This window comes from Sorex araneus, chromosome 10 (assembly GCF_027595985.1).
Source record: "Sorex araneus isolate mSorAra2 chromosome 10, mSorAra2.pri, whole genome shotgun sequence".
Lineage (NCBI taxonomy): Eukaryota > Metazoa > Chordata > Mammalia > Eulipotyphla > Soricidae > Sorex > Sorex araneus.
In genome coordinates this window covers 38388855-38409360 of record NC_073311.1, presented here as the reverse complement: position 1 = coordinate 38409360, position 20506 = coordinate 38388855, and the positions used below count along the sequence as shown (strand labels likewise).

The following is a 20506-nucleotide window of genomic DNA, read 5'->3' as shown; positions in this document are numbered from 1 at the left end:
TCAGAATACTGAAATGAAATATGAATACGCATTTGTGTTCCCATTACTAGTTCTTTCACTCCAGGCTTATAAATTAAAACAAAGTTTAGGGCAAAAACAATGATTCATTTGAATCATAATTAAAAGTGAAGTTTGTGGAATAAAATGAGCAATCATAGAAAAGCAATAAGATTACATTTAATAAAAGGTGGATATACCCCTATCCAAACCATGGGAGACAGAAATAAAGCAATTTTGAGGAACTGTCTCTCAAAATGATTTAATAAAAATAAATACCTTACATAATGAAACAGAATGCTATTTCCTGGCATTAAAACACAACAACAAAGGGGTTGGAGAGAGGATGTATGGCGTGTAGGGAGCTTGCTCTGCGTGTGGTCAACCATAGTTCCATCCTTGGCACTGAATAGGATTCCTTGAACCTTGCCAGGAGTAATTCTGAGCCCTGCCAGCTACGGCTAAAACAATTTTTAAAGAGCCCAGCAAGCTACCGAGAGTACTTTGCCTGCACGGCAGAGCCTGGTAAGTTACCACAGCGTATTCAATATGCCAAAAGCAGTAACAGTAAGTCTCACAAAGGAGATGTTACTGGTGCTCACTCTCGCAAATGGATGAGCAATGGGATGACAGTGATACAGGGAACCATCATGACAACAAAGGGCGGGGAGATGTTTCAAAGAACAAGAGCCGTGATCTGTATATAGAAAGCCCAGATTTAGTACCTGGTCATCCCGCTGTTCTACAAGAATGACCACCAAGTATAGAGCGAGGGGTATCTCCTCAGAACTGCTGAGTGAGGCCCAGAAACAAAAAATAATAATCAAAATCATAATAGATCTCTGTGTTTCTGTGCACTGCCACTGGTTAAGTGAATCTGTTCCCCATGCCAGGTGAGATCCCTAACAATAGTTTTGTTCCACTCTGCCCTCCAACACTTTCTAGTGGCAGTATACACAAACACTTTCATTCCCATCCTTCATTTCCTGACAAGAAGTATATTCAGATGGACAAGCTAGTCCTTAGTTGGTAAAGATTATTTGGAGAAGTTAGGGAATCTGATTATGAACATGTCATGTGAAAACCTTCCATACTATAGGCTGAGAGGTAGCCACACATACAACTGGAAAAAAGGAGAAATAATAAAAATGGGACTAAACAAGTGCAATATTGCAAAAGACACAAAATTCTTCTCTTGAGATCAAGGTCCATACATAGTTCCCTTCCAAGGTCAAGATAAAAAACAGTTTACCTAAATTGGTTTCATGAACAAACTGAATACATATGTGCCAGTAAGAAATCTAGATAAATTTCTGATGTGTGCCCAACTGGAGACCAGTCAGTTTGTGTCCAATCCTACCTCTGACCTCAGCATTTTGAGATAAAACCCTATCATAAATTAAAGAATATATTACATAGAAAAAATTAAATCAGCATGAGATCTATCAAATTTTAAAGTAAAATTACTTTCAAAATGTTCATACATACTAATGCTTTAAAAATATCTTTAGCCTTACCTGTATGTTTTCTTTATTGTAAAGAGATTTTCCTGTATCAAATGATTGAAATATCTGCCAAAATAAAATAAACCATTAAATTAGGAACAAGATTATTTGAGTATCTTTTGAGTAGCTATAGTACTTTTAAATTAAACTCTTCATGTTTAAAATGTAAATATCACCCTAAGTACAAAAGCAACATATTGTCTAATCACAAAATACAAGTATGGGGGCCAGCACTATAGCACAGTGGGTGGGGTGCTTGCCTTTCACAAGGCCAACCTAGATTCGATCCCTGGTACCCATTGGGTTGCCCTAGCCCACTAGGGGTGGTCCCTGAGTACAGAGCCAGGAGTAAACCCTAAGCACAATCAGCTGTACCCCATTCCCTCACAACAATTAAAAAAACAAATTTAGAAAAGAAAGCAAAAGTTCCCCATAACAACTTCTTTGGGTCATTTTAAAGTTAATATATCCGTGTCTTTACTACCAGTTTCTTCTAATGTCTATTTTTCTGTGCTATTTTGGGTGAGACCCAGCAAAACTCAGGGATTACTCCTGATTTTGCTCTCAGAGCTTGGAGGACCATATTGGGTGCCAGAGATCAAACCTGGGTTAACCATGTGCAGTGCAAGTATACTACCTGCTGTGCTCTCTGGCCCCTCAATGTCTTTTATTATATATACATATAGATGCATATATATACACATATGTATATGTATTATACATACATATATACATATGTACATACACATTATACTCCAGTTTTACTTTACCTCAAAATTATCTTTTCATGTTGCATTATTTATTAATTTTAGTCTAATCCCTAACCAAGTCCCATTCCATGAATATAGCCGAATAAACACCTTCTTTATTTTTATGCAACTAAAAAGTTCATTTCTACCCAACCTCCCAACTCAGACCCAGTTTAAACAGTCCTGGTTAATATTCTTTTTTTTTTTTCTAATTCAATCACCATGAAATAGTTACAAAACTTTCATGATGAGTTTTAGTCATGCAATATTCCAACACCCATGCCTCCACCAGCTTACATTTTCTGCCACCAATATTCCCCCTGCCATCCCCTCATCCCCACCCCCCACCACCAGCCTGCCTCTACGAAAAGATGTCTCTCTCTCTCTCTCTCTCTCTCTCTCTCTCTCTCTCTCTCTCTGCATTCTCTCTCTCTCTGCATTATGGTTTGTAGAGCCTGGCAAGCTACTGAGAGTATCTTGCCCGCACAGCAGAGCCTGGCAAGCTACCCAGGGCATATTCAATATGCCAAAAACAGTAACAAGAAATCTCACAATGGAGAAGTTATTGGTGCCCGCTCAAGCAAATTGATGAGCAATGGGATGACAGTGTCAGTGACAGTGGTACAGATACTGAGAGATCCTCATATTTGGTCCTTTATCCACTTTTAGCACACATCTCCCATCCAGAGCAATCTCTTCTGAGCACTGGTTAGTATCCTGACTGTTTTTCTAATGACTGCATCTGGCTAGGTTTATGGATATAGTTGCTGGGTCAAAACAAGAATATATTGAGAGAATCAAATGAAACAAACACAATTTACGCTTCCACCGAAATAAATAAAAACATCAAGATTGCTATACTTTAAATAGCTTTAGTATCACTTAAAACAGTCTTAGCCAGTTTGAGGGGGGAAACAATCGCATTACTCCTCAGAATGACTGCTTTTGTGATTTCTTTTTTGCCAGTGACTGCTGACATGAGTGGCTCCAAATAAAATGCAGCATTAGGAAATTTCTGCTTATTTATTTCAGTTGCTGAACTGTCACCTGGGACACATCCTCTTGGTACACAGGTCTTTTGGAAAAGGTGCCCGTGTACAGAAGTTAAAAGGATGTCCTGGCCAGAGCCCCAAGGACACTTGGAAATCACCAGCCACTTCTGTAGACAGGCCACTCTCTGATGGAGGGTTTTCTCCCTCCAGCACCTTCAGCTGGATCCCGGAGACAGGAATATGAAGAAGAGGCTGGCAGCATAGGGAGGCTACCATGGTTTGTCATGACCACTCTGAGGGCCCAGCTGCCCACAGCAGGGCACTCAGAAATACTCCTGCATTCATTTTCTTCATCCTCTATCTCTTTCCTGCCTTCTCACTACTCCAGCCCAACCATACTGCCTCTTGTTCCCAAATCCTTGTCTTAGGATCTGCTTTGGATCCAAGTCAACATATCTTGCTCATATTGGAAGAAAATGTTGGTAGTATTTAATATCTTTCTCCATTTTTTGGAAAATATTCTTTATCCCTTGCAATATACTGAAAAGTGAGTAACTCAATATAGAGGTAGGTGTTTGATGGTGTACATGAAGAGAATTGATAAAGAGACTTTAAGTTTGGTGATGAGAACAGTCCCAATATAAGTATAGTGTTAAAATACAGGATTTTTTTAAAGGCTTGTGAAAAGTCTAATAGTAATCTATAAGACTTTTTGGGTTACTTCATTTTCAACTAAAACCTAATTCATTAATCCTTTCTTTAAATAACTATTCTGCAATCTAATAACATTGGTACCTACTTTAATTATAAAACCTGAACGCATTTCCTCTTTTAATTACACTTTTCAAATTCCCAATTGAAACTGGAAAGCTGCAAATTAACTTTGAGAATGCAAAACGTGAATTCACAATCCACTGGGAGACGATTCCCCTACACTTTTGTCTTATGAAAATGAATTGATAAAAATGAATTTTGGGGCTTTACTAAGAAAGATTAGTTCAGTTTGCTTGTTGGTTGGTTGGTTTTGATGAAAGCCAAGGCTTCTGCAAACTCCCCTGTCTCCATCTGTCCAGCTAGTTCTTCCTCTTTTCAACTTACTGAACTCCACAGGTGGAGTACCCTTTCTGCCTCCTACTTCTCTTCATCTGTCTCAGTCTCCAGCTAACTGTTTCAAGTCCCATGATTCCAAATTTCTCAGGCAGTGCTCCCCAGACTCACTTGCAACCCTCACCTTTTCATTCAATTCCAGTTCATACCCTTTTTGAACCTGTATGTGTTCTACGTCTCTAGTTGGCAGTCTCTACAAAGGATCTCACCCTTAAGATGTTTTACTTTGCCAAGAGCAGGATTCCTTTTCCCAGTAACACACACACACACACACACACACACACATACACTTTTTTTTTCACCAATAGCTCACACTAAATACTCTGGACATGCTTAGTTACTGTCTCTCAGATCCCACCCTTAATCTGCCATCTAGTACCTTTGGGTTTACCTTCACCACAGCCCCAGAATTTAACTGCTTCTCACTCACTCCCACACTGTCGAACTGACCGTGTGGGAGTGAGTGAGTAATTTCCTACATGTTTATCCACAGAGACCTCTTCTACTTGTTTAGCTCCTTTCACCTGTGCTTTTCCACGGTCTATTCCCCAAACAGCAAAGTTGTCCCTCTCACATTTAATTCCCATTACCTCCTTCCTTTGCTCAAATAAACTCCAGCTCCTCACCACGAGGAGGTCCTGTGTGGTCTATGACGCACTCATGTGCCTCACTTCCCCTCTCCTCCTCTTCCTCTCTAATCCTGTGACAATCTTGGTTTCTTGAACCAGTGTGTCCAACCCTACACCACAGGGACTGACCCTCATGGTTTCTCCTGTTTGTAAGATTATTCCCTCAACTCTTTTCTTTCCCAAGCTCCATTATTACAGATTTTCCCAAGCCACCCTGAATTTAAAAAGTTCGCCACTATTGTGATCATTCTGCATCACTTCTACTCAGCTAGACTGTCCCTTATCACCTCAGGTGACCTAGAGTGAGAGGTCTCACATTTCTGATCTGTGTTACTGGCCGGTATTCATCCAACATGCTTCTGGGAAAATAACTACTGCATTTACCTTTTAGAGAGAGCTCTACCACCAAGTCTTGACTCGTGCCTGCAACTAATAAGCATATATTTTCAAGTGCATTAAAGTATAACTGTCACACTGTCATCCCATTGTTCATCAATTTGCGCGAGCGGGTACCAGTAACGTCTCCATTATGAGACTTATTGTTATTGTTTTTGGCATATAGAGTACGACACGGGGAGCTTGCCAGGCTATGCCCTGCGGGCAAGATACTCTCAGTAGTTTGCCAGGCTCTTCGAAAGGGCAGAGGAATTGAACCCAGGTCGTCTGCGTGCAAGGCAAATGCCCTACACGCTGTGCTATCACTCCAGCCTGATAACAAAATTCAAACCATTCAGAAAGAGAAGCATGAACATAGTTCAGATTTAACCCTGCTGCCCAGATGAATTACTTGAAACCACAGGAAAAAATAAATTAAATTTATGACTGAAACATAATCATGAAAGTTCGTAAGTTTTAACTCTATCTCATGGTGATACATTAAAGAAAATGAATTTTAAAAAGAAAAAAAAGAAACAAAATTGCCAATATACCTCTTCCTCACACCATCACCCTCCATCCTCTTCCTTTCTCTTTTCCTTAGCTCTGTCTATCTGTCTGTCTGTCTGTCTGTCTCTCTCTCTCTCTCTCTTTCTCAAAACACACACATACTTCCTATAGCCTGCTGAACAACTCTCTTAAAAGCTTCTATAAATAACATCATACATACCCTATTACAATCAATTATAAAGCTGTAGCTGTCACACTGAGAAATAAGCAGGTGTGTTTTAGGAAAACACTAAAGCAATGACTATATTATATGTACATACACATATATATAACATTAACAAATACACGTAAATTTTTAAATATATAACCTATTCCCCAGTGTCTTTTAGATCCTCCAAATTTGAATCCCACTCACACATATTTTCTGTCACTGTCACTTGTTACATATAAGGTCTCCTTATAAAAGTTACCTCCTTGATTCTTAACTCCTATTTCTTTGAGTGCTAACCCAGAGTGGCCTAAGCACCTACTTTAGAGTAAGGTCACCTAGTGATTTCCAGAACACATGAAAACTGAAATCAAGAAAAAGCACCTCACTCTGAGTTAAATATCAACTCTGGGATTCATTCTCAAGAATACTTCAATTTTCCAATTTACAAAGACAAATTGAAAAAGAGGTAAAATGAATTCCTAAAGCTTAAAAAAATTAAAAAACCTGAAAATAGACTACTGTTGTCTCCTTACAAAAATGAGAAGAAGTTTGAACCACAAAACCTTAACTCTTTTGCATAAGATAAATAAATTAAAAAATATTCAAATAAGACACAGCACAGGAGAGACTGTCTTGACTTAGAACATAACCAGAAGATATAAGATTAGTCCCCATAGTCTGAGAGACCGTGGCTGTTGGATGTGTTTAGGAGGCTATTGTTTCTCAACTTTTTCCTGATCATAGCCCCATCCAACCTGTTTCCTTCCCATTGTCCCCTGTCATATAAGTTAATGCTCCCACACTCATGCCATGGTCTCCCATTTACATGGTTTTCTCCTGTAGTCCCCCGGGGCCAAGAGGGGCCAAGAAGAGACCATAATTGTCTCTGGTTGATCAATACCAGACTGAACTATTTAATTATAATACAGAGCAAAGTACATTATCATAAGCCATAATTCCAATACAGAAATTTATTTCAAAGTAGTCTCCTTCCCACATGACCCTTCTATCCCCAACAAGGGAAACTTGTAAAAAGTTCAAGGCTGATAGCCATCATCAGGCAAAGAGGTATTACAGTACAGGACACTTGTAAACAGATTTCTGTGGAAATACTTCTTAGATTTCAGGAAGGTCATCTCAAATGGTAAACAAATGACTTTGAATCAATCCATAAGTTTATTTACCTTCACTCTTCCAAAGGGTTTATATCCAGCAGGTATGGAGGAAGGCATATTTTTCCCATAAAAAATATACATCATCTCAGAAAAGGCTTCAGAAAAGAATCTTAAATCTATAAGAACCTCTATCTGTAAAGGAAAAGAGATAGATGATTTTTTTTTAACAAATCAATTTTACTTACAAAATAAAAAGTTTAGAAAACAATCATCAGCTTTGTGAGATTGCGAATGTGTAGTGTTGGTGATGAATTACAAATTATTGTTCAGCATGCATGGGCGAGTCTAGATTCATGTGTTGTTTTGCAAGCCAGTTTACATATGCAATGAACCAAGAAATTTGGAAACAACTGCAGGCAAATCTTCAAAACAATGGACATTTATCAGATGTGGTTTAACTTTATCACAGACAAATGCTAAGAGGCGTGAAAATGTAAAAAGTAAATAGTAATTGAACGAATCTTTTGTTCCCATGGAGAATGATGGCTTAAAAGAAAAAAAAATAGGAGCACCCCTGATATTCTCTGGGGAAAGTCAAACATTCCAGGAATCTGTGTCCACACAGTGGATATAGTTTCTCCATAGAGATAGTTCATTTTCTCCCCCGTCATGAACAAACACTGTTTTGGAGAATGACACTTCACACTAGATACTGTGCACATGACTTATTTTAAATATAATCAGGCCATCTTTTCCATCAACAAATTATAGGAAGAAAGGTTCCTGTTCAAATTCACTTCTCCGTCATGGGTACTGAGCAGCCATGTAACCAAGTGTTCCTGGAGGTTATTTTGCAGTGAGACATATAAATGTATGTGATACACAATATCTACAATAGAGAGAAGAGGTATTAACAAAAGAATGTCTCTTTTCAAAACTGTAGTCAGAAAGGACATCTTTTAGAATACCACTCTCTGGAGAAAACTTGGGAATGATGTCAGGGAAAGATGTGAAACTCCAGTAAAGGCACATGAAGTACAAAGGCCAAATGGTAATTTTGTGTGTGAAAGGAGGTTGGGGAGGGGCTGGAACAATAGTACAGCAGGTAAGGTGTTTGCCTTGCATGCGGCTGGCCCAGGTTCAATTCCCAGCATCCCATAAGGTCCCCTGAGCACCACCAGGACTAATTCCTGAGTGCAAAGCCAGGAGCAACACCTGTGCATCACCAGGTGTGACCCAAAAGGAAAAAATAAGAGTTTGGGGAAAGAGCATCCTGTTATGTTTGAGGAACAACTTGTGTATCAGGAGGCTTAGGGAGTGAAGAAAGAGGATTAGAAATAGAAAAAGAACATTCCATTTACCTCTACATGTCTCCCCTTCTTACTCTCACTATTGTTAAGAGAACTCACTTTACTTCCTACAGAAGTTTCCTCACATCCTACAATCTTGAGAATCTCAAGAATATAAATGTTAAATACAATTTAGAGCAAGTTGGTGGTAAATGTGACCATAACCTGAAAAAGGTTTCCAAGGAACGTTTTTAATGGAAGAGAGAAAACTGCTTATTGTTGTCACTCACTTTGGTTCTTGCCTGCCTTTGGCTCTAATCTCTTCAGCACCACATGATGTCAAAAAAAAAAAATGGCACTAGTGACTCACAGGAGGTATGACTGGTAGGCTGCCATTTTTCCATTACCATTTGAGAGACACTTCCCTATACCTGTGTGGGGGTAGGTCTCTCCAGGTCCTGACTGTCAGGTGGCTGAGCATAGATTACCTTTAAGTAATAAGGCTACCTCTGGTTTCCATTTATCATGGCAATCTGACCACTTGAAAAAGCAATAGTGATAGTAATAGACTCATATTTTCAGAAATGATCGACACTGTGAACACAAACAGGCCCAGTGGAGGAAAACTGACTATAAATCAACCCTTCACTCACACAGACACAGAGCCAGCAGGACCCTTCCCAGAAAGGTTGGTTATGTTGAGAATAATCAATCTTTTAAGATGTTGACAGTTGTCGAGTGAAGCCAGGCCAGTTGATCGTAAAGAAGTCTAAAGCTTTCCCTGAAAGACACTAGTGGGCTATAGAAACTTAACAGTGTGATCCATTGCTGTTTGATTTGTCAAAAAGCATCATTGTCCACTATTTACTGGCTATGACTTTTCTCTCATCCCACTCACTGACCCCCATTTACTGCAGGAAAGGTCAGGCAAACTCTGCTCACACAGTCTGTCATTCATTCCTCTATATGACTGCCCTTTATATAGCTTTTGTCAAAACTATAATCTGACTTTTCAGTACTACTATACCAGTAAGATACTACTTTTATCTCGTTCTGTTCCTGATACTGTTACTAGATAAACCTGAGCATGACCTTCCCCTTCATCAAAATTTCTTTTTTCCCACTCTCAGCCCAGGGCTGCAGAACAGAGTCCATAATTTTTTACTGACTTTTAAACTATTCTAGGACAAAAAAAGGCTTATAAACTGCTAAAACTATAATTAAAAAATATTCATTTGATGAAAATTTTGTTCCATAATATATATCTTTGATCTTCTCTCAGGATATCCTTCTGACATGTTATTTATGATCACTGCAGCCCTTTTTACTTCTTTTCTCTTTTATCTTTTCTATAATAAAATATTTATTTATTGAAACTTCCTCCTCTGCTGTCTTCTCCCCGTTTCAGTTGAGGTATTGTGCTCCTTACCTCTGAATGATAACAGAATAAAATCAAATCAGTACCTGATTCTGACCCCACAATCTCCTCATTTTCCTCTCATATCATGTCTCTCCATAGTCTGAATGGAGTTCAAGACAGGGCTCCTTGACTGCCTCATGTCCTGGATCACTGGTATCTGCTGATTACCTTCTATCACCTCCTCCCACAACCCTCACAAACTGAACTATTGCAGCCCAGACACCGGCAACTCTTGAATCTCAGCTCTGCCCTTTCCACATTACTGTCTGCCAACTTTTTCTTCCTCCTCTCTCCAACTGATCACTTCTCTTTTCAAGCCTAAAACTTACCAACTTAGTGAAACCTACAGAGTCAAAGTTATTTCCCCCTCCTTTAGACTCCAAGAACCAGGGGGCACCAATTGGAAATGATCAAGAACTGGTGCCTGCATGCCTCTTGAGGACATGCCATGTCTCTTTTCATTAATCCCACTCTCTTAGAAGCAAGAGGGTTAACTTTTTTTTTTTTTTGAGAAATTCACCCATTTGTCTTTCACAGGAGGTATTCACCAGATGTTACTTCAGTGGTAAATCAGTATTTACTCTGGATCTTCTACGCAAGCTCCCAGTTGGTGCAGACAAGAGTATAGACACGAGGAGGCTTTTGACTGATAAAGTCAATTTTAAAAATCTTCATTTATCACTGTATATCATCTATTGTGGATTTGCTACTCAAAACACTATAACAAGCTAAAAGATAAATGAGACAACTTCTTTCGAGAATTTTGCAATCTTGAAGAGAGCACTGCTTTGTAAAAGAGTGAAAAAGTTTATAAAGTTTTAATTTTTTTATTTTCTTAGTTTTTGGTCACACCCAGCCATGCAAAGGGGTTACTCCTGGCTCTGCACTCAGGAATTATCCCAGCAGTGCTCAGGGGACCACATGGGATGCTGGGAATCGAACCCAGCTCAGTTGCATGGAAGGCAAACACCCTACCCACTGTGTTATTGCTCTAGCCCCAAAGTTTTTATTTTTAAATATTATTAGTATCCCAGAGGAGCAAATCTCCTAAGTAATTTAGTAATTCAATTCAGTAGCATAGAGTTGGGAATATAGTGCAGTAGTAAAGCACAGGCCTTTTATGCATGAGATCTTTAGTTTTGATCCCCAGTAACCAACACCCCCAGAAAAAAAAAAAGAAAAATTCAATAACTCAGAAAATGTGATACAGAAAAGATTTTGGTGAAAGTTTTCCAAGTAGTATTCAGGGTCTAGAGAATGGTTTGTGTAAATCTCAGAGTTCAGTGTTCCAGCTCAAAATTCAGTACTGCTCATGTACAGTGTCGCTATCGTGCCCATTGCTTAGTGGGCCATGCACTGACAGAGGTGGAACCTGGGGCTTAGTGCCTGTCAGCCATTTACTCTATCTCCCTGGTCTCCAAAAAAATTTTAACTGCCTATTTCTGTGCTAAAATTTAGTAACAGTCTGCATCACAGACACAGTACAGGGGTTAAGGTAGTTGTCTTGCCTGGGGCCAACACTGATTTGATCCCCACACCATATAGTCCACCAAGCACCTTCAGGAAAGACCCCCGTGCAACTGAGCTTGTCACAACCCCTGAACAGTGCTGGATGTAGCACAATTTTCCTTTCAATTTAAAGGGTATAAAAAAGTATTAACACCATCAAAATTCCTTTTAGAAAAGTATCATGTTGATTTAGAAATAGAATGTGATGGACTACTTGGGTCTAAAAATATATGCCAGGGCTGGAACAATAGCACAGCAGGTAGGGCGTTTGCCTTGCACGTGGCCAACGCAGGTTCGATTCCCAGCATCCCATATGGTCCCCCAGCACTGCCAGGAGTGATTCCTGAGTGCAGAGCCAGGAGTAACCCCTGTGCACTGCTGTGTGTGACCCAAAAAGCTATATATATATATATATATATATATTATATATATATATGCAGGGTCTGAGTACAAAGAGAAGTTCAGTGTAAGTCTAATTGTTCCTCATTAAAAAATGAGATCCAGATTTGGGGGTGAAGGATAGAGAGCATATCTGAGAAAGAAGAATGAAGATCAAGTCAGTGGTATTTTGGCATTCTCTGAATCCCAACTGCAAGAGCTGACTGTGGCAGTTTGCCCAATTCTACGTGCAGTAGTGCCTAGTTAGAAAGTTATAGTTGGTTCAAGTGCAAGTATTTACACCATGAAAATTACAAATGCCACAAATCAGGGATCTTTTTTAAAGAGATGTTGTGAAACATTTCCCAGCACACGGTTAATTATGCTGTGGAATGGAAAGCAAGAGCAGGAGATGTAGGCCAAGAAATATTTTAAGCGCAGAAATAGCAAATAGTCTATTAAAGTTCTTTGTTTTGCCTCAACTTAAATTTTCATGCTTTCTGAATTTTTAATATAGAAATAAAGGCCTTGGATTAATGTGTTATGTAAGTTTATGCATGACTGCATGTGTATACAAAGATATGAAATAAGGTTGAATTCCATGCTCTAGATAAGAAAGTGGACTGGAGCGATAGCACAGCGGCCGACCCGAGTTCGATTCTTCCGCCCCTCTTGGAGAGCCCCCGCCGCAGAGCCTGGCAAGCTACCCGTGCATATGGATATGCCAAAAACAGTAACAATAAGTCTCTCAATGGGAGACGTTACTGGTGCCCACTCAAACAAATCGATGAGCAACGGGATGACAGTGACAGTGACAGTGAAAGATAAGAAAGTAGGGTTGGAGTGATAGGACAGTGATAGTGATAGTGATAGCAGTAGGGCGTTTGCCTTGCACATGGCCGACCCAGATTCAACTCCTCCACCTCTCTTGGAGATCCCGGCAAGCTACTGAGAGTATCTCACCCGCACGGCAGAGCCTGGCAAGCTACCCATGGTATATTCGAAATGCCAAAAACAGTAACAAGAAGTCTCACAATGGAGATATTACTGGTGCCCGCTCGAGCAAATCGATGAGAAACTGGGATGACAGTGACAATGACAGATAAGAAAGTGCAGAATACAGAGCAAATTTTCTGTAGGTTCATATGACCCAAGTATAAGACAAATTCATTAAAAGTAGAAGCCTGCAATCATAAGTGAGCAGGAAATTTTTGAAGGCACAGATACTTCTAGGTTCTGGGACTAAGTGAAAATTTGTGTCTGTCAGTCTAGTTGTTCAACTTCTTGTGCACTGAAAAATTCTTTTATCCCATGATATACATAAAGATCCTTAGCAATAAATTCACAGAAACTTTCTACTAAAATTCTTTTGCTCTTCTAAAGAAACTATCACTAAAACAAAAAGACACCCTATGGAATAGGACAAGATATTTGCACACTCATAAATTTAACAAAGGGATAATACCCAAGATATTAAGAAAAAAACTCACAAAACTCAACAACAGCAACAACGAAAACCACTCCAATCAAAAAATGGGGAAAAGATCTGAACAGACACTTCTCCAAATAAAATGTTCACAGATGATGACCAATGGCACTTAAAAATGGTGTTTCACTGATGATCAAGGAAATAAAAAATCAAAAGACTGTGTTATTATGTCACACAAGAATTAAAAACATAAAAAAATTAAGTTGGTTGGGATATGAATAAAGGAGCCCTCATTAATGTTTGGGAGTATAAATTGGTTGTTTCTGTGCAAAACTGCATAGTACTTCTCAACAAAATGAAAGTTGAATTACCAGGTAATTTAGCAATTCACTTGTAGGTATCTATTCCAAGAACAGAAACACACACACACACACACACACACACACACACACACACAACTCACTAATTCAAAAAGATACATGCACATCTAAATTCATTGCAGTGCTATTTGCAATAGTCAAGACCTGAAAACAATTGCAGTGTTCAAGGATAAAGGAATGACTAAAGATGTTTTACACTTACACTTACACACACACCACACACACACATATATATATACACATAAAAATTACTCAGTTATTTAAAAAAAAAGATGAAACATTGCCCTTTGCTTTAGCATGGATAGAACTGAAAGGCATCATGCTTAATGAAGTAGTCAGGAGAAATACTGGGTAATCTCACTAATTACCTAAGTTCCAATGAGAACAAGCCCTTAGACTTGGACCACAGAGCCAAAGATATCAAGAAGGCAGGAAGAAATGAAAAGTCCAAAGGACTGTGGTAGACAGATTATTGGCACTCAAATGTGGTATGGAAACGCCATACCCCAAGACACATAAACATTTGCACTCTTTAAGTCAATCTTACCTCAATAAAAAGTAATGCAAAGGCTGAGAATATGACTTCAGTATTAGAGCACAAGCTTAGGCATACAAGACCCTGAGCTGGATTCCCTTTCCAATTGGTCTGAGTATTTAACTATGAGGACCATAAAGTTAAGCATATCAGGAAGAGCATCCAACTCAAGTGCTGATGAATGTGGTCCCTATAAAAATTGATTACCGAAAAACATATTCACAGAAACTTCAGCAAATAGACTCATTGGTCTACTGGGCTACTAGAGATGGAGGAGCTGTGTTATCAGATGTGGCTGCTTATACCTTAATATGATCATAAATTTAAGCATCAAAATAAATGCATAAATTCTAAATCTATATTACAGTCTCTTTCTCCATTTTTTTTTTTGCTTTTTAGGTCACACCTGGCAATGCACAAGGGTCACTCCTGACTCATGCACTCAGGAATTATCCCTGGTGGTGCTCAGGGGATCATATGAGATGTTGGGATTCGAACCTGGGTCGGCCACGTGCAAGGCAAATGCTCTACCCGCTGTGCTATTGCTCCAGCCCCATCTTTCTTCATATTTTATAATACTTTTTACATTATTTTTATGTATGTACATTCTCATCTTATAATCAGATGGTTATTATTATAAGCATTAGCACCATATTAGTGAATAATATCCACAGTAGTTCATGAATATAAAATTTGAGAGATATTGAGATATCACTGACATACAATTTACATTCAACATTCAATTCAGGTGTTAAACACAGTCTGTATTTATATCACTGTATCACTGTCATCCCCTTGTTCATCGATTTACATGAGTGGGTGCCAGTGACGTCTCCATTTGTCCCAACCCTGAAATTTTAGCAGCCTCTCCTTATTCGTTTTTCCCAATGATTGGAGGCTCTTTTCAGGACCAGGGGAATGAGACCTGTTATTGTTACTGTATTTGGCATATCGAATACACCAGGGGGAGCTTGCCAGGCTCTTCCATGTGTGTATTTATATATAAAAGATTATAAGATGCTCTAAAATCATGGAACATACCTTGAGGATTCTTGCTTCTAGATTTCTGACTAAGTCTTGACAAATTACAGAGACAAAATACTGATACAATGCAAGGAGAGGCAGAATCTACCAAGAGAAAAAGCACTTTGTTCAAACCATATTTTATCAAACTAATAGCCTAATAATAAAACTTAGCCATAATTAATTGTAGAAGAGGTTATAAAGAATGTTGACTAATGTACCACACTAGATTATATTGTTTGGTATAAGTAAAATAATCTAGCATACATTTCAAAATTTTATCAGAACTTTAAAGTACAATCATGGATGTCAAATAGATCCCACATCATACCCAAAACCTTAGTTTCAAAATCCTTTAAGCATGAAAAAGAAAAAATTCAATTAACTAATGTTCTGAAAAAACTTAATATATGAATCACTGAGGCCTGTGGAAAAATTTTACCTAACATGATATCAAATAATTGTAAAATTTGAAACAAAGGAGTTACATCAAAGTCCCCTAGTAATTCACACTGATTCAGCTCCATGTCAGCTGCTCTTTGAATTCAATTAGAACTCTTCTATTAAGAGAAAAAAAATGTTGATAACATGTCTATTTTGTCTTCTGCACTTTTGAATAAGTCTGGGTCTACAGAGGGCATAGTCTCCCAATGAAGATTTAGATGTACCCTCTGCACAATTTTTTTTTATTTTTCTAGATTTAACTGAAAGGTCAGCTCTTCTTGATGTCCCATCATTATACATAAGGGCTATAATAATTAACTGTACAGTCAGAGACAGGAGCTGAGAGACCCGTGGCCTAGACTTAGGCATAGCTCCAAATCTCAATTCAAAATTGAAGCTCAGGGCCAGAAAAAAAAAAAAATGGCTCAAAGGGTTAAGAGTATTCTTTGCATGCAGGAGGCCCAGGTTCGATCCCCTGCACGACATGGATGTCTGAGCACTGCCAAAAGCAACCCCTGTGCTCAGATCTAGGAGTCGCCCACATACACACCAAGCACCCCTGGGTGTAGCCCCAACAATACCACAAAACAAACAAACATAAAAAAACGGAACCACAAATCCTGCAACCACATCCCTGCCCCCATCAAAAAGAAAAATGGTACAAGAAGTGGTGGGCTCACAGGGTGGCAACATCCTTATTTAACCAACTTCTCCCGTGGTTCCACAGCTAGGGGTCCCCAAACAAACACATGGGTCACAGTCTCCTTCATCTGGATATCTCATGGTTAGTGGAAAAAATATATAAACTAGAGGGTCTGGGGAAATAGTTCAGTGGTAAAGCATATACCATCACACAGATCTGAGTTCAATCCCCAGCACTGCAAAACCACAAAGAAACACAATACAAAATAGAAACTACCTCCATCTTACCAGGTTTGCTCAGTAGCCTCTAGTTAGACCACTGGTAACTGCTTATAGGGTTTGAAAAAGGTTAGAACTGTCTTAAATGGTTTTGATCATAATATATCCCTTTCTATTATGCACTACAAATAAGACAATACCTTGCTACAATTAGTGAAACACAAAATAATAAAGGGTGGCTATTATCTTTGAGATCTGGGTCTCTTTTCTTTAGTGGGAAATGAAAACACCCATTTTATTGCTGCCAATTGCTCAATTATTCAGAAAAATGTTCTCAATTTCTTAAGCTTCAGAGGGAAAAAAATTCTCATTTCTTTTCCAATGCAGTGATATGTATTATATATGAATATGACTAGACAGCTAAAGGTTACCCAGGGGATAGAACTATTTTCTAAATCTAGAAATGAATCCCCTTAACAATGAAAGGAGAACCATTTTGATATTTTTCTAATAAACAATTTCTTGCCAAATCTGTCAAGTGTTAAAAGCATTTATCAACCTCTTCACTTTAACACATGGCTTTATAATTTAACAACTTACATCAGGGGGCAATAAATCTTATAAAGAGAGTGAATGTGTAACAAGAGAATAGAAAATAATTTATGATAAAAAGGTGGGTATGAAAATTATAAAGGAAAGGAATAAAAACATAAAAAAAGAAAGCATATCAAGAAGCAAACAGTGGAAAGGGAAGAGACTAAAAAGAAAGAAAAGAAATTTTCAAGACAAAATTAAGGAAGAAAATAAAATGACCAACAGAACATACTAATTGATTTTACAAATGCAAACAACTTTAAATGTATTTTATAAACTGATTTATTTCCCCAAGGGAAAAGAGGGTTGTATTTGCAGTTTTGAATTTCCTAAGACATTAAGAAACATCGGGGTGTTTTTTTAATTCCAGTTAGAAACTGCTGCTCACTTCAGTGCACCCTTGGCAGAGAAAAGACAAGAGACACAAAGATAAAATTATCTTAATAAAGAAATGCTCTCATAGTTTTGGCATAAATAAGAACAAAATGACTTTACGGAGTGAGCTGAGTTACATTCAATTCTTTGTTCAAGACATTCAAATCTGAAACAAACCAATTGCTTAAATTTCTTCCAAAAAGAACTACCAAAAATTAAAAATTAAAATCCTACTTGTACAAAAATTTCAAAATATATATTTATGTGTAATTTTGAAGTACCACTAAGAATCCTAAATACAGAGACGGGGGCTGGAGAAATAGTACAGTGCAATGTTCACACAACAAGCCCAGTTCCATCCCAGCCCTGCAGAGAGTCCCAGAACACTGCCAGAAGTGCTCCTGAACACAGAGCCAGAAGAAACCCCCAAACCAAAAAGTTGAAAAATAATAAATACCATTTAAACAACTGACCAAAAGCACTGTAGCACTGTCATCCCATTGTTCATTGATTTTCTCGGGCAGGCACCAGTAACGTCTCCATTGTGAGACTTGTTACTGTTTTTGGCATATTGAATACGCCACAGGTAGCTTGCCAGGCTTTGCTTTGCGGGAACCAAAAGAGTATAAGCAAATATTGAAAAGTACAAAAGAAGTGGAAAACATGTAGCATAATTAGAAGGCACAATAGCACAGTAATGAGGATGTGTTGATTTTACAATTACTTACTATGAGGTTATGGTTAGCAAAGTGCAGCTCACGGATTACATAATAGAGACTTGCAATCACGGTGCAAATATCAGCCCTGTATCTGTCTGAGAAAAGTTCAACGCCTGGAAGGAGCTGAGTGACTTCATACTGAGCATAGCAACGGTCAGCTTTGGGGTGTGGATGTGTGGTTCTAAGCAAACCCTAAAAATTAGTAAAAGTGAAATATAGAACTATAAAACGCATTTTCAACTGAAAGGATAGTACATGTATGTCTTCCTAAGATGCTTAGCCTAGTACTCTTTAATAAACAGTACTGTGTGTTAATATATTATATTATATTCTAAATACTTTCATCACTCTATTAAGTTTTCATTTTTAGAGACTCAAATTTGTGTTGAGAGCTATTGGAAAATTCTTTATAAACATAATTATATTTCTCACTTAACTTACCCTTGGAAAGGATTATCTCACAAATGATAGAATTGAGGCTTAAGCAAGGAACTTAGATCACATATCAAATGGTGATTTTAAAAAATATTCAATTTCTTGTTGTTTTACCTCAAAAACCACGTTCTTTCTACTATACCAGGCAATAATTAGAGGACATGATAACTTATTTTAGAAATGAAAATTAGGCAGAGATAATTCTGGATATTTAACTGCATTGAAAATTATTTTACTAGACCAATCTTTCTTAAGTAGTTTATATGACCACAATTAAACAAGATAAATACACAATATCAGTTTACACTTATGAATATTTGTTATATGTATATTATCTTAAAAATTACTTGAAAACAAATGCATTAGAAATAATTTTAATATCTATATTAAAATTTAATGTCCATTACTACTAATATTAAAATTTTTGATCAGATTTTTCCTTAAAGCATCAACAAATTCTATTAAAAATACTCTAGTTGTTTACATTTTAATTTTACAAATTTGCTTCAAAATCATTAAAACGTTAAAAGGTTTAAAAAATAAAATTCATCATTTTTTTGCTTTTTGGCTAAGATCCAGTGTAAGAATAAAATCCATCATCTAATTTTAATTTTAAATAAACTATTATTTAGGCATTCTTCCCAATTTAAGCAAAAAGCTAAATGTATTTTTAATCTCTTATTTTTTAAATTATAAACAGTGTTGTCCTTCAAGAACTATGAGAATAAAGAATTCCATGGAAGAAGTTAGTGAGCGTAGGTATCCTGTTGAACCACTTCCCCTTCTCCTTCCCTTTCAAGCACAGATATGAGGGATATAAAAAAAAGCCAGCTGGAGTATCTGGCCTTACAATCAAAATCTCCTTTCCCAAAGAACTTCTCTACCAATTTCATAAGCTTTCAGACTCCTGTGATAGATAGAACAAGAGTTTCCATCCTTCAAAGGAAACAGAGCCTTTAGCTGACTGCAGAGGCCTCTGGCTACATCCAGGAATCTCAAGATGAAGTGCGGAGGAGGGTTCCTTTCTTCTTCAAGTTCAAATCTTAAGAACTTCAATTCCTGTAGTTTTCAACTTTTCATTTTCATTATCCTATATACTTGGCATCACACCATCAAGCAAAACTTTATTCAGAGCTGCATGAGGTCACCTGAGGTAGTCATTCTGCTGCCACACAGACTAGTGGCTGCTTGCCTTGTCATGTGAGCTTACTCCGAACCTTCATCACCCAAAGAGAAAACCCACTGGGCTAAGTATGGAAGGTGAAAGGATCTCTGGGCATCAGACATTGAAGGAATGGTGGTCTTCCAATACTTAATCAAGGTTCCTGCTCTCCTCCTACCTGTGAATCTTATGAAAATGAAGTACTACACTTTTTTTTTTTTTAACTAACTGGTCGTGTGGGACATTTATAAAAGTGTTACCTGAAAGAGTAATGCAGACAAAATGCAGCAGTTGGTTCTTTTACTCACATCCACTGTCTCAATAAACCTAAGTAGAAGAAAAAGGAACTTATCTGTAGACTACTTTCCAAGCATACTTTATATAAGTAAGTCTCTATCACTTTTTCCCAAATTAAAATAGTCTTGTTGTTCTTAAAGTGCTACATTTTTATATGTTATCTAGAATACAGAAAACATAAGAAAATGGAAAATCACCTATAATCTTAAAATTCAAACATGGGTAACATATTATTCCATTTATTTCATATTTTTCTATATATAATTAATAACATGAACACATATACCACATAGATTAAGGCTGGAATCATAGTGTATACAATTTAATAAATTTTCATTTATGAACATAACAGACACCATTATTTTGTGAAGATTTTTATAGACTATCAAATGGATTTGCTATAGCATAAAAATATTTATTTCCATTTTGATTTTTTCCAATGCTTAAGCAAACACTGACCATTGTT

At 37.6% G+C, this 20506-nt stretch overlaps 1 protein-coding gene across 1 annotated transcript in view; it reads right to left on the bottom strand.

Moving 5' to 3' along the window:
* The window catches only part of CFAP54 (cilia and flagella associated protein 54), a 330907-nt gene that overhangs the window by 133495 nt on the left and 176906 nt on the right, over nucleotides 1-20506 (bottom strand). The window contains exons 44-48 of the mRNA XM_055118311.1: nucleotides 20004-20070; nucleotides 18156-18338; nucleotides 15172-15258; nucleotides 7260-7382; nucleotides 1515-1568 (exon numbers count right to left, since the gene is read on the bottom strand). Coding sequence (XP_054974286.1) covers nucleotides 1515-1568; nucleotides 7260-7382; nucleotides 15172-15258; nucleotides 18156-18338; nucleotides 20004-20070 — 514 coding nt within the window. The remainder of the gene's footprint in view (nucleotides 1-1514; nucleotides 1569-7259; nucleotides 7383-15171; nucleotides 15259-18155; nucleotides 18339-20003; nucleotides 20071-20506) is intronic.